This window comes from Pelobates fuscus, chromosome 6, assembly GCF_036172605.1.
Source record: "Pelobates fuscus isolate aPelFus1 chromosome 6, aPelFus1.pri, whole genome shotgun sequence".
In the NCBI taxonomy this organism is placed as follows: domain Eukaryota; kingdom Metazoa; phylum Chordata; class Amphibia; order Anura; family Pelobatidae; genus Pelobates; species Pelobates fuscus.
Genome location: NC_086322.1, coordinates 186,453,725 through 186,467,946, shown reverse-complemented (window position 1 = coordinate 186,467,946; position 14,222 = coordinate 186,453,725). Strand labels below are relative to the sequence as shown.

Below are 14,222 nucleotides of genomic sequence, written 5' to 3'. Positions count from 1 at the left end.
GCTACATCTGAGGTCCTAGCATTGCTACAAGACACAGACTGATCCAAGCAGATCTCTCAGGTCTGCTAAGTGGGATCTGCAATGCACACACTTGCAGAGTGGACCATCGCTAGTAGGCAACTGCCTACTCTGGGAAATGTAGTCCACAACACTTCAAGTATAGAAGTTTGCCTACCCACCCTTAGAACCTTTCAGTTTTCTGGTTTTAGTAGTGCAGGCAGACCCCAGGTAAAAGTCAAACTGCTTACAAATGGTCTGACTACTTAACTTGGGGAGGGCACAAGACACTCCTGATATGATAACCATTACAGCAAGCTGTATTGTTTATGGTGCTGGAGTGTCCCTTTAAGGCAGTTTCAAAAATAATCTATCCAGCAGCAGTATGGTAATATGTGAGTAATAAAAGAGATGCATAAAAATGTACATTTAAACAAATGTCAAGAAAACACAAGTATGTAAATAGGTTACAAAGAATCTCTACTTCAACAACTAATAAATGCCAAACTTATATTTATAAGTAGTGATGTCGCGAACATTAAATTTTCCGTTCGCGAACGGCGAACACGAACTTCCGCAAATGTTCGCGAACGGGCGGACCGCCATAGACTTCAATAGGCAGGCAAATTTTAAAACCCACAGGGACTCTTTCTGGCCACAATAGTGATGGAAAAGTTGTTTCAAGGGGACTAACACCTGGACTGTGGCATGCCGGAGGGGGATCCATGGCAAAACTCCCATTGAAAATTACATAGTTGATGCAGAGTCTGGTTTTAATCCATAAAGGGCATAAATCACCTAACATTCCTAAATTGTTTGGAATAACGTGCTTTAAAACATCAGGTATGATGTTGTATCGATCAGGTAGTGTAAGGGTTACACCCGCTTCACAGTGACAGACCAAACTCCCCGTTTAACGCACCGCAAACAACCGCAAACAGTCCATTTGACAAACCGCAAACTCCCCATTTGCACAAGGTTGGATACCAAGCTAGCCATGTCCCATTCCTTGTCCTCACTGATGTCATTGAAGGTCTCTTCCTCCACCCAGCCACGTACAACACCAAGGGTCCCCGAAAGGTGACAACAAGCCCCTGTATTTTTTTTTTTTAAATGTACACTACTGTTACACCAGATAATGTATAATAAACACAGGTTACTGGCTATGGGAGGGATAATGTATAATACACACAGGTTACTGGCTATGGGAGGATAATGTATAATAAACACAGGTTACTGGCTATGGGAGGATAATGTATAATAAACACAGATTACTGGCTATGGGAGGGATAATGTATAATAAACACAGGTTACTGGCTATGGGGGGATAATGTATAATAAACACAGGTTACTGGCTATGGGGGATAATGTGTAATAAACACAGGTTACTGTCTATGGGGGATAATGTATAATAAACACAGGTTACTGGCTATGGAGGATAATGTATAATAAACACAAACACACAAAAAAAAAGAGAATGCAGCTTCACAATTAATCTAAATTGTATGCTGTCTAGGAGGTGGGAGGGTGGGTCTGCTGCTGATTGGCTGGAATGTGTCTGCTGACTGTGAGTTACAGGGTCAAAGTTTACTCAATGATGACGAATAGGGGGCGGACCGAACATCGCATATGTTCGCCGTCCGTGGCGAACGCGAACACGCTATGTTCGACAGGAAATATTTGCCAGCAAACCGTTCGGGACATCACTATTTATAAGCCTTTGCTTATGCAAACTACCACATTTTAAGCCTCAAAACATTGGTTTCTTCCTGTGTTAAATGTTTGTAACTTGATTCTGTTCCATTTACTTTGGATTCAATATTGTGACTAGTATTTACTTTTTTTTTTAAAGCAGAGTTTTTGGATAAAATCACATTGTATGTCTCTTTTCTGTTACATTTGTTCATCCTTATTAAATACCAACAATTGAAAAAAGTAATTCTTAACATAACCCTACCAACATTTTATTGACATTTCAACATATAAAGATTCTAAATATCTCACCAGCAGTTGTATTGCTGTACGGATTTGTTGATGTCTCAGCTTCAAACTTTGTTTGATTGTTTCCTGAAAAAAAGATAAAAGTAATAGGAATTCTCTGGATTATGTTGAGAGCAGAACCTACATGGTTATAATTGTTAAGCGTAAAGAAAAAGGAGGACAACATGGTTTGTTATACAATTAAATGTCAATGCTCTGCTGAGATCATTAAGGCCTTAACATTATCAGTCATTCACATATTTATAGGTATTTAAACTCATCATATGAAGTAATGTAGCTGACAGGCTATGTGTAATCAATGGCGAGGGAACATTTCACATAGAATTATATTTCCCTCAGATTTGCTCTTACCACCTTGGCCAGTATGATGGACTCAAGATTGAATGAAATAAAGTATGTTCTTGCCAGTTCACAATGGCATATTACTGCAGGGTAAAAATGATCAAAGTGAGCTTGACATGTAGTATAATATTCTTGTGTGAATTTCCGATAAGTATACTTAATACTTTAGACTTCAAGGTACCTGTCATGGTACCCATCTCTGCAACCTATGGATGTCTAGTTCATCATTACCTTTAACAGGACAGAGTTTCCTGGAAAAGTGAACATTTCCCATCTATTTGTGCAAAGCATGGAATTGGGTTAGATAGGTTTTTGGTGACTGTAAGTGCTCTTGTTCCAAACTTGCTAAAATAGAATTTGTCCATTTCCTGCAAATTTGCTTTGCTGACAGTCAACATTTTGATGGTTATGGTTTTATTTCTTATTACTATTGTGAATATGCTTCATAATAGTGGTTAAGCAAAAATCCCATTTCATTGGTTCCCCACTGGTTGGTCCAGGCATACATCTGTTTGTAGCAGAACTGCCTCTCTAATTGTAGAGAGACAGTTGGGACTACATTTCAGTTTCAGAATCTCTCTGTCACGGCTCCCCACGATTCTGCCGGCGTGGGCGCACTGAAACATAGCGGCTATGCCGACAGAAAAATCATATACATACCTTGGTCGCGGCAAACCGCTGACCGACCCCCTTCTATTCCGGTCCCCAGCGAGTACTGCGTTCCTAGAGGCGCCGGCCGCTGCGGTTCCAGTTTTAATAGGAGACTTGCCTCTGACCACATCAAAGATGGCGCCAACTTGCGTGCGACGTCATGTCATAGACGCGCACGCACATTTTGGGGTCAGGGGTCAGAGACAGCCAATTACAGCCTAAGGAGGGTTATTTAAACCCAAATTACCTTTTTGTCAGTGCCCTGTCGTGGTTTCCACTAGCTGGTTATCAGAGAGTGTGTTCCTGATTGCATTTTTTTCTGGTAGTTGACTTTGGCTTCGTTTTGACTTCCCTAATTTCTGGTATCCTTGACTTCTGGCTTTCCTCATCATTGTCTCTTTCTGTGTTCTGACCTCGGCAAGTATTTTGACTATTCTCCGGTACGTTAAGTCCGGCCATTCTAAGGTCCGGTTAGACGTTATCCTTAGTCCTAGGTGTGATACTATTCAGCTATAATCCTGACACTCTCTCCGTTTTGACAATTAGCTGTTGAGCAATATATATATATATATTTTATTTAGAGGTTATCCCTTGAGAAAAGGTTGTTCATTGAAATGCTGGATTACTGCATTCCTGCCATTATTGTTAGAGAGATAACACTTATTGGTCAGCTTAAGATTATGTTTATTTGAATATTGCTAATCAGATATGCTTTTCATTGAGAATTCCATTGAGAATTTTGTGTCTTATGGATATGGATTTCCAATTACATTGTATTATGTGGTTAATCTTTTTTAATTTGGTATAAAATAAAGATGTATTATCTTATGTGTAAAACCTATCCAGAGCACCCTATGAAAGGAACAACAGATTAACTGCTAAAATGGCCACCATCAGGGAGTACAACTGATAATCGCTATATATATATATATATATATACACATATACATATATACAATCAGGCCACTGCCGGTTTTATAGTGAAGAAGGGGCTCGGGAGATTCCCGTTCCAACTCTGGCAGGTCCTCTTGTGAGCCCCAACTGAAACGGCAAGATGTTGGGCTCACGAGAGAGGGAGAGGACTTGCCACCTACCGGAGGTATAACATAAGTTTCCTAGGCTCCCCTTCACTATACAAGCTACTGTTAGCCTGTACAATGCCACTGGACCACTTTAGGACATACCAGCCTTCTCAATACAAAGGGTATTTGGCAAAGTGGGAGCTCAGGGACCCTACACTACTGGCTACTGATGCAGAAAGATAAGTCCTGCGCTCACTCACATCACTGGGCTGCAGCAATTACTACAGTATACATCAGCCCCAATATATATTAAAAACCAAAGAAAAACAAGTTACCTGTGCTCTCTCCTTAATCCCTATGTATTTTTAAACAAATGGAGGTTTTTTAGTTACCTCCAATGGCCATGAGAGGATGAGCCCACCTGCCAATGTCAAGGCAGACCCCCGTAGGTGGGTCCTAACTCTAAACATTCACCTTGCTTCCTTGAGCCTCTGGCAAAAATCTCTAATGAGACAGAAAGGGGTATTTTGTATATACACCCCTATATATTATTAACCCTTAATAGGGAACACATGGGATGGGCGGCTGCATTGTAACAAGGCTGATTGATACAAAAAATGGATACAAATGCAGAAAGATAAGTCCTGCACTCACTCCCATCACTGGGTGGCAGCAATGACTACAGTACACATCAGCCCCAATATATAGTAAAAACCAAAGAAAAACAAGTTATATATGGATTAAGGAGAGAGCGCGGGTAACTTCCAACTTGTAAATCTATAGAGTAAAAGTTTCTTTGTAAACCATAACCTGACTTGATTAAAGTAGGAATACTGTACTTATTCTCCAAAGTTAGGTGAAAATGTTATGGTGGAAGTAACAGAAACCGGATATCTCTGATACCCGAATTCAGTGGAACACTATAGTGTCAGGAATACAACCATGCATTCCTGACATGATAAGAGTGCTGTTTAGGTGACCGGATCCCCTGACCCCCAGTTAAAAAGTTGTAAAACCCACCCATTTTCTAGTGCTGCACTGACCTCGTTGCAGCTGGCTCCACCCGCTCAATCTCTGTGACCGAGATGATGAAATTTGACAATCTGAGCCAATCCTACGCTTTCCCATAGTAAAGCATTGGGAGGCTATTGTACATGCACGACAAAAGCTGTGCTACACCAGTTAGCATCTCCACATAGAGGTGCATTGATTCAATGAATCTCTATGGGGAGCGTTCAGCATCTCCATGCAGAGCACGGAGATGCTAAACGTCAGTGCTCCATGGTGTGCAGCACTGACCCAGGAAGTACTAATAATGGCCATCTGAAGAGTGGCCACTAGGGGTGTTCCTAGGCAGTAATATAAACTAAACCTTTTTTTTTTTTTTGAAAAGGCACTGTTTACATTGAAAAGCCTGCAGGGACAGGCAGTAGACCCAAGAACAACTACATTAAGCGGTAATTCTTCTGGTGACTATAGTGTCCCTTTAATATGCACATCATATGTATGCATGTTCTAACATTATCACAACTAGCTTGATAAAAAAAAAAAATTGAGAAAGTTGATGCTCATTACCGTGTTTCTCCGAAAATAAGACTGGGTCTTATATTAATTTTAGTCACAAAAAAACACACTAGGGCTTATTTTCAGGGTAGGGCTTATTTATTTACGGTACCGGTATGTACATTGAACCCCCCCTTTAATAAATCCACCCCCCCTTTAATAAATCCACCCCCTCTAATTAATCCACCCCCCTCTAATTAATCCACCCCCTCTAATTAATCCACCCCCTCTAATTAATCCACCACCCCCTCTTTAATTAATCCACCCCGCTTTAATTAATCCACCCCTCCTTTATTAAATCCACCCCACTCTAATTAATCCACCCCCTCTAATTAATCCACCCCTCTAATTAATCCACCCCCTTTAATAAATCCACCCCCTCTAATTAATCCACCCCCCTTTAATAAATCCACACCCTCTAATTAATCCACCCCCTCAAATAATCCACCACCCCTTTAATTAATCCACCACCCCTTTAAATAATCCACCCCCTCTAATTAATCCACCCCCCCTTTAATTAACCCACCCCCCCTTTAATTAATTCACCCCCCCCTTTAATTAATTCACCCCCCCTTTAATTAATTAAGTCCCAGACATAAAATACCGGTATCTACTCACAGTTCAAAGAGTCCGACCACTGGGTGCCTCACCGCCCGGAATGGATCCTTCCGCTGAAGATCCGTGAAGGCAGACTGACGGCGCTGCGCACGTCGTCATCACACTGCGCACGTCGTCATCACGCTGCGCGATGCCGCGGCCCGCAACGCTCCTCCCCCTCCTCCTCATAGAAGAAGGAAGTCCCGCAAAGGTAAAATGCCTAGGTCTTATTTTCGGGGTAGGGCTTATATTGCAGCCCACCCCGAAAATTCAGCTAGGGCTTATTTTCAGGGTAGGTCTTATTTTCGGGGAAACACGGTATAACCTACATTTGGTAAATGTGGAAATGTATCTTGAAAAGCATGCAGCAGTTAACATTTTAACATTTCAGTTTTTTTTTTATTTAATAAATGCCTGCTTTAAATGTTTTATTCAAGAGAACAATTACTTACAGCTTATTATTTTATTAAAAAGTTCCATAAAAGCAGTACTGCCACTGTTCATTATTGTTTCATCATTAAACAGTACTTTCTGTTTGTAATATCCACACAGAATATATAATTCACATTACATAATAAAAGAGACAAATCCTCACCTTCCGTTGTGTTTTGGGTTAGAGTGATGCTTACAGATGGGGAAGCTGTAGTGAAGATTCCTGCAAACAAAACATTTATGCATCAATTTTATCAATTTTTTACATTTCTTTATTTTAGAATGCAAAATTTAGATAGATATTATAATAATATATAATATTATACAACAGATGTAGGCAAAAGACAGACAAGACACTGTGTTAGCATTACAATGATAAAGTAATTCAATTGGGATTACTACTTCTTTCACTTTACATATCCTTTCTAGCTTCTCTTTCAATGCTTGGCATTTGTGCACCTAATAATTTCCTTCTTCTTGATGTTTTGGTCATTGGGTGTTGCCACATCCACCACCACTGCAGTCTTCTGTTCTTTGTCTACCATCACGATGTTGGGTTGTTTGGCCAGTTGTTGCTTGTCTGCCTGGATCTGGAAGTCCCATTTATTTATGTCCAATAAATAGTTATAGGTTTATACTTACCTTAATCAAGTTGCACGGAGCACCTTTATTCCCTGGTGCTAAAGGGGAAGTGTCACCCCAAAAGTTTGACACAAAGCACTTATACTCAGAGCCAGGTTTACAAGCTCTGAAAAAGGTGAGTAAGAATTTGCAGAAATCTGGGTTTGCTATATTAATTAATATCTACATACTAAACTTAGATCTTGTTATTTTTCTTATTTTCTGGTCCTATGTATCATCACTCGAGTACAACTTAAGATTTGGAGAAAAGGTCTAGTTGCCACCTGGTAAAGTGCATGAAAACCTGTTTGTTTAGAGCCTACATCAAAAAGGCTCTAAAAAATGTAAGTTGGGACATCAATAAATTATTAATTGGTGTATATGGTTTAACAACAGCACACCATATATATTTTCTGTGTTTCTTTTTGACTTTTATAACAACATAATTTCTTCATGTACTAAAGGGCAAGTGTCCATTTATCCTGTAGCATGGCACTCCTACTCAGTAAGTTTAGGTGGGGGGTTTATATCACTTACACACTGAGCTTTTGTATTAGTTTCTAAGCGAGAACATAGATCAGTGGTGACTCCCGGCCCTGTGATGAACCCATCTAGTGCTCTGGACCTCAGTGCAGTTGCACCGGCTCCACTGGCGGTAGTTCTGCCACTGAACCACCTAAGCTATCCAACAGGCTCAGTATTAAAGAGCAGGAGCGCTATAATTCACTGCAGCTCACTCACAGAACTCAAACAAGATAAAACAGGACACCAATAGCATGACTCTGTGTTAAATAGGTTTTGTTGAGTATCAACCAATTTTCTGTCAAATTCCATCAGATCAACTTACTATCAAATTCAAACATTGTCTGACTCAAGGTGTATGTATATGGCTGAACCTTCCTGTCATTTACTAAAGGTACGCATTAGTATTTCTTATTTTTTATATATACTTAATTTAACAAGGAATCTATTTCCTTTCAAAAATGTATGAAAGGATCATTATATTAAAAGAAAACGTTGAGGTGACAGTAGCTGAACGGTAAGCATAGCTGATCATTTTTCCAGTTTAACTATTTTGACCTTAAATGTTAAAATTCACTTTAAATTCTCACTGAATAACCCTGTGAGTCTCACACTAGGAGGAATGATAAAATGGCAATCTCGTATCTCCCACTCAGAGTTCTTTTAAGTGTCCCTGGCTGTAGCTATCTACAGGCGCGGTAAGGATAAACAAACTGTATCACTGCTGGTCTGCCTCAATCAGTAGCTACTTGGAAGTATAGATTACTTTACTCTTTCTCCTTTTTTTTGCCTTCATAATTCAGTTGACAGTTAATCTGTGAATAAATTCAACATTTACTGGCTATCTCCAAACCATCAGACATCTTTTGCTACCTCTTGGTTGGACAGGAGATCCAGTCTACATGATTGGGCAGACATTTTGTCTGCTAAACTAAGATGCTCCATTGCTCTCACAAAAAGCCTCTTCTCCATTCTATCCCCGTCTTTTTTGTTGCCAGGAATAGTACTGCCAGAAATGAGCATATTCGGGTTTGTGTAAGTCAGTTCCTCGAGACTCTGGCACATGACTGCACAGAAATCAGGATTTCAGCCAATCACCAAACCAGCCTGAATTTGGTCAAATTGCGATTCAGCACAAAATGAATCTCCAACTCTAACAATAAGTTTAGTATTAGCTATTAGAAATATATTGGAAGCATGTCTTTTTATGAATTCAAGAGTAGATTTCTACATATCTAGTAGTAAAAAGGAGCAATTGTGTGTCAATTAAAAAAAGTTCTGAATATTTTTAACTTGGGAGCATGTCTTTTGTTTAAAAAAAAGAAAAGGCAGTTGAAAATCTTCAATCCCTAGAATATGATTAACTGTGCAGGTAGTAGTTCCAATAACACTGCAAACAAATTATGATAAAACATGAAGTGTAATTTTAGGAATGTATAGACACAGTAATAGGGATCCCTACAAACACACCTACACTACAATTGTGCTCAGATTTCAATATTTATACTATGTTGTAAAAGTTATAGTACATGCAATAAAGCAAACAAATCCTATGGGTATCTAATGACATTATAAATCAGACGTCTTATTGAAAATAAAAATTTAAGGTTATCCAAGAACAGTCATAAAATTCAGCAGGCATTGGGAGATATGCATAATTTATTAGTAAAGTAACTAAAAGCTGTAAGTACTTTATTTTATCAATAGATGCAAATCAAGTGTTTTAGGGAAGGTCATTCTATACTCACTGTCAGAAGGTTAGACATATAGTTAAAATTTTAAGTATTTACCTTCAGAGCCAGTGCAAGGCTTTCTGCCGCCCAAGGCAAAAATGTATAGTTCTGCCCAATACCCTTTTGTATTATTTTCCAATTATTTTGCCTCTCTTGGGTCTCCCACTACTAGAGTTGAGCGAACCCAGACTGTAAAGTTCGGGCTCGTATCGAACATTAAGTTTTTTGGACCCCGGACCCGAACATGGACATATCACTGTATGTTCGGGTTGGAGTTCGGGGTTCGGCGATTTAATGGCGTGTTTTCAAAGGCTGCTGGGAAGCCAATCAAGAAGCGTTTGACTTGTGTGCCCTTAGAAGCCGTCAGAGCCATGCCTACTAATGGCATGGCTGTGATTGGCCAGTGCAGCATGTGACCCAGCCTCTATATATAAGCTGGAGTCGCGTGGCGCCGCACGCACATGAGCTCTTATTAGTGTAGGAAGAGGATGCTGCTGCTGTGAGGGACAGTTTAGGAAAGAATTCTGCAAACTAGTACATTTGTGGGGTGCACTTCATATCGGAGAGTCAAATAGAAGCGTCAAATACCGCGGTTACATCGGAGTTTTAAAAATTCAATTTTTTTTGGGTGCTAAATAGTACATTAGTGGGGTGCACTTCATATCTGAGAGACAAATAGAATCGTCAAATACTTCTTTCACATTGCAGTTTTAAAACTTACATTTTTTTGGGTGCTAAACTGCTAAATAGTCCCCTAGCGCTCATCGGCATGTATTAGCTCGAGAATTACCAGTTATCCAAGTAATAGATGTAGCGATCAAAAGATCCATAATAGAGTTGAGCGAACCAGATTTAGTTGAGTTCGTACCAGATTTAACGATCCATTCGTAGTTTCACAGTCAGGTGGGCAGCCCGATGACCGGGACCCGGGCACTGTGTGGGCGGCGGTCGGACGACCGGGACCCAGTATGCCTGATGTTGAAGTTAGGAGTCACAGTGTGGAATGGATTAGCAGGGTCTGGTGCAGGGTAACCACAAGCCCCCTGGTATTGAGAACCAGCGTTTGTGTGGCCACATACTAGGACCCTGATGCAGCTTCAGTAAAAAGATTACGTGATACCAGAAGCCATCACTAGACTCATCCGCAACTTTGAACAGGATGTGACATTCACTGTAGCGTCTGTGCGCGCTTTCGGCATACTCACCCTGCTGCTGCGTGCCTGTCTGCGCTGCAGCATAGGTTTGGCCTTCCTGCTCACTACCTCATATGCGACGTGCCCACAAGGTGGAACTCCACCTTGCACATGCTGGACAGACTGTTTGAGCAGCAGCAGGCGATAGTGGAGTTTCATCTGCAGCACGCACGGGTCAGTTGCTCTGCAACAGACTTCCCTCCAATTGATCAGAGTTAAAGGATTTCAAGTGGACTCATTACAATTACAGGGCCTCTAAAGAGTACTGTATTGTTATTTGTCGTCACCACTTTCCCGCGTCGGGAGTGGGTCATTTGCGCGCCTGCTGCCATCCTTGCATGTGGTAGCCATTTGTCAGGGTCCCTGTATGGAATGGTTAGGTAAGGTTAGTCGCTCTGCGGAACAGTTTTCTTTTTTTGTATGTCCCAATATTTTGGTGGTTACCCCAATTAAAATAAAAAATATATATATATATAAACAGTGTTGGCTACCTCCTCCTCCACCGACGCTTCCACCTACACTGCCACGGTCACCGCCTCCTCAACCTATGGGTCACTTAGTATAAACTATGTACACAATAGCAGAGGGTTGTGAAGGCCTTTTCTCCATGCATCAGGAGTTGAGCATTTCTCCATGCATCAGGACTGCAAGAAATGCACCGTATATCTGGCACCTATACTTTTGCGCAGCCACTATCCTGACATATGGGTAAGCACATGCAGCCCCAGGGAAAGTTAAGTTTAACCCCTTAAGGACTGGCCTGTTTTTACGATGTTGTATGCTAAGGACCAGAGTGGTTTCAACACTTTTGTGGTGTTTGTGTTTAGCTGTAATATTCCGCTCTCTCATTTACTGTTCCCATACAAGTTATATATTGGGTTTATTTTTCAGGACAAGAAGGGCTTTCTTTACATACCATTATTTGTATCATGTCATATATTTAACTTAAAAAAAAAAAATGGTGAAAAATTGAAAAAAAAAACACGTTTTTGGACTTTTACTTGAAAAATCTTTTACTTATCTACAAAAGCTAATGAAAAAAATGGCTAAATAGATTCAAAACTTTGTCCAGAGTTTAAAAACACCCAGTGTTTACATGCTTTTTTGCTTTTTATTGCAAGTTATATGGCTATAAGTACAAGTAGGAAATTGCTGTTTCAATATATATTTTTTTTAAATGTATCAATAGTGACATTGTAACACTATTATCTGTCATAAATCTCTGAATCACACCCCTCATGTTCATATTTTTTTTTAAAGTAGACAACCCAGTGTATTCAATATGGGGTATGTACAGTATTTTTTAGAAGCCACTTAGTCACAAACACTGGCCAAAGTTAGCATTTATATTTGTTTGCGTGTTAAAAATGCAAAAAACACTAACTTTGGCCAGTGTTTGTAACTAAGTGGCTACTAAAAAAGGCTGAACATACCCCATTTGCAATACTTTGGGTTGTTTTCTTTTGCAAATGGTATGCCATCATGGGGGTAATTCTCACTCCTGGGCTACCATACGCTCTCAACGGCAACATAACCAATCTGACAAATTTCAATGAAAAAAGAAGAAGTAAAATCAAGCCTTATATTTGACCCTGTAACTTTCAAAAACACTATAAAACCTCTACATGTGGGGTATTGTTATACTCGGGAGAATTTGCTGAACACAAATATTAGTGTTTCAAAACAGTAAAACGTATCACAGCAATAATATCATCAGTGAAAGTGCCGTTTGTATGTGAAAAATGCAAAAAACTTCACTTTCACTGACAATATCATTGCTGTGATATGTTTCTTCTAGTTTTAAAGACTAATATTTGTGTTCAGCAAAGTCTCCCGAGTAAAACAGTACCCCCATGTACAGGTTTTAGGGTGTCATAGAAAGATACAGGGTTAAACACAGTGCTAGCAAATTAAATTCTATGGACTTTCGGCCTGGGTTGTCAGGCATGTCCCTCAAATTGCAATCAATAAAATTACTTAATTACGTCAAAATATTACATAAATATGCACGTAGAATTTAAATATATATATATATATTTATATATTTGAAGTCTACGTATTATATTTGTAATTATGTATATGGACATATGTATATTTAGTATTATTTTTATTTATTTATACATATATATATATATATATATATATATATATAATTCTAAGTGTATTTTGATATAAATATATATATATATATATATATATTTATATCAAAATAACGATAGAATAAAATTACATATATATATAATTTTTTCAAATTATTAAAAATTATTATTTTTAATTTTTATTTTTTATGTACTTAGTTATATTTTATAATAATATATATATGCAATATATATAGTTATTATGTATATTATATGTATACGTGTGTAATTTAATTATAAGTGTATTTTTATATTATTATATGTATATATAAATATAAAAATACACTTAGTATGACATTATATATATGATATATATACATATGTATTAAGGCCGTTTGGCCTATATTTGTGGGAGGGGCTTAAATTAATTAACTCCTTACCTGACTCATATCCCTTGAGGTCAGCATCGGAATGATTTCCACTTCCGGGTCATCCAGACGCCATTTTACCTGATTACTCCATGAGGTTTTCTAAGCAGAGCTGTGTCAGGAATCCAGCCACAGGTTTTTCCGGCCTACCACCTTCTTTCTTCAATCCATCGCCGTGGATGGTGTCCAAGTGACTCACAAACCATAAGTCGACCTACCCATTACACCAGGCATCAGTCCCACGGCACCATGCACGGGTCAGGTCCTCACTTTATGGCTGCATTTTGTCTAAGTCTGTTCTAAAACCATTGCATGTTCATGCATATCATTCGTTTAAACCCTCTACCGGTCTTTGGGTGTACTACAGGCTTCTTAGACATTATCGCATTGCATGTACAAACCAATGAACCACTGCATTTTCACCTACACACTGACCCCTACCGGTCATTCGGTGTACTACAGGCTTCTCAGACATTATTGCATTTCATGTACAAACCATCGAACCACTGCATTTTCGCCTACACACTGACCCCTACCTGTCATTCAGTGTACTACAGGCTTCTCAGACATTATTGCATTTCATGTAAAAACCAACAAACCACTGCATTTTTCACCTACACACTGACCCCTATCGGTCATTCGGTGTACAACAGGCGTCTTGGACGTTTTTTTGCATTTTCATGTACAAACCAATAAACCACTGCATTTTCACCTACACACTGACCCCTACCGGTTTTTGGTGTACTACAGGCTTCTTAGACATTATCGCATTTCATGTACAAATCAACGAACCACTGCATTTGTGCCTACACACTGACCCCTACTGGTCATTTGGTGTACTACAGGCTTCTCAGACATTATTGCATTTCATGTACAAATACAACGAACAACTGCATTTTCGCCTACACACTGACCCCTACTGGTCTTTTGGTGTACTACAGGCTTCTTAGATATTATCGCATTTCATGCACAAATCAATGAACCACTGCATTTGTGCCTACACACTGACCCCTACCGGTCATTCGGTGTACTACAGGCTTCT

At 39.3% G+C, this 14,222-nt stretch overlaps 1 protein-coding gene across 2 annotated transcripts in view; it reads right to left on the bottom strand.

Moving 5' to 3' along the window:
• The window catches only part of LOC134614600 (endomucin-like), a 152,842-nt gene that overhangs the window by 33,891 nt on the left and 104,729 nt on the right, over nt 1–14,222 (bottom strand). For both annotated transcript variants that reach the window (XM_063458577.1, XM_063458575.1), the window contains 2 exons: nt 6,769–6,828; nt 2,002–2,064 (listed from right to left, as the gene is read on the bottom strand). In XM_063458577.1, the coding sequence (XP_063314647.1) occupies nt 2,002–2,064; nt 6,769–6,828 (123 nt within the window). The remainder of the gene's footprint in view (nt 1–2,001; nt 2,065–6,768; nt 6,829–14,222) is intronic.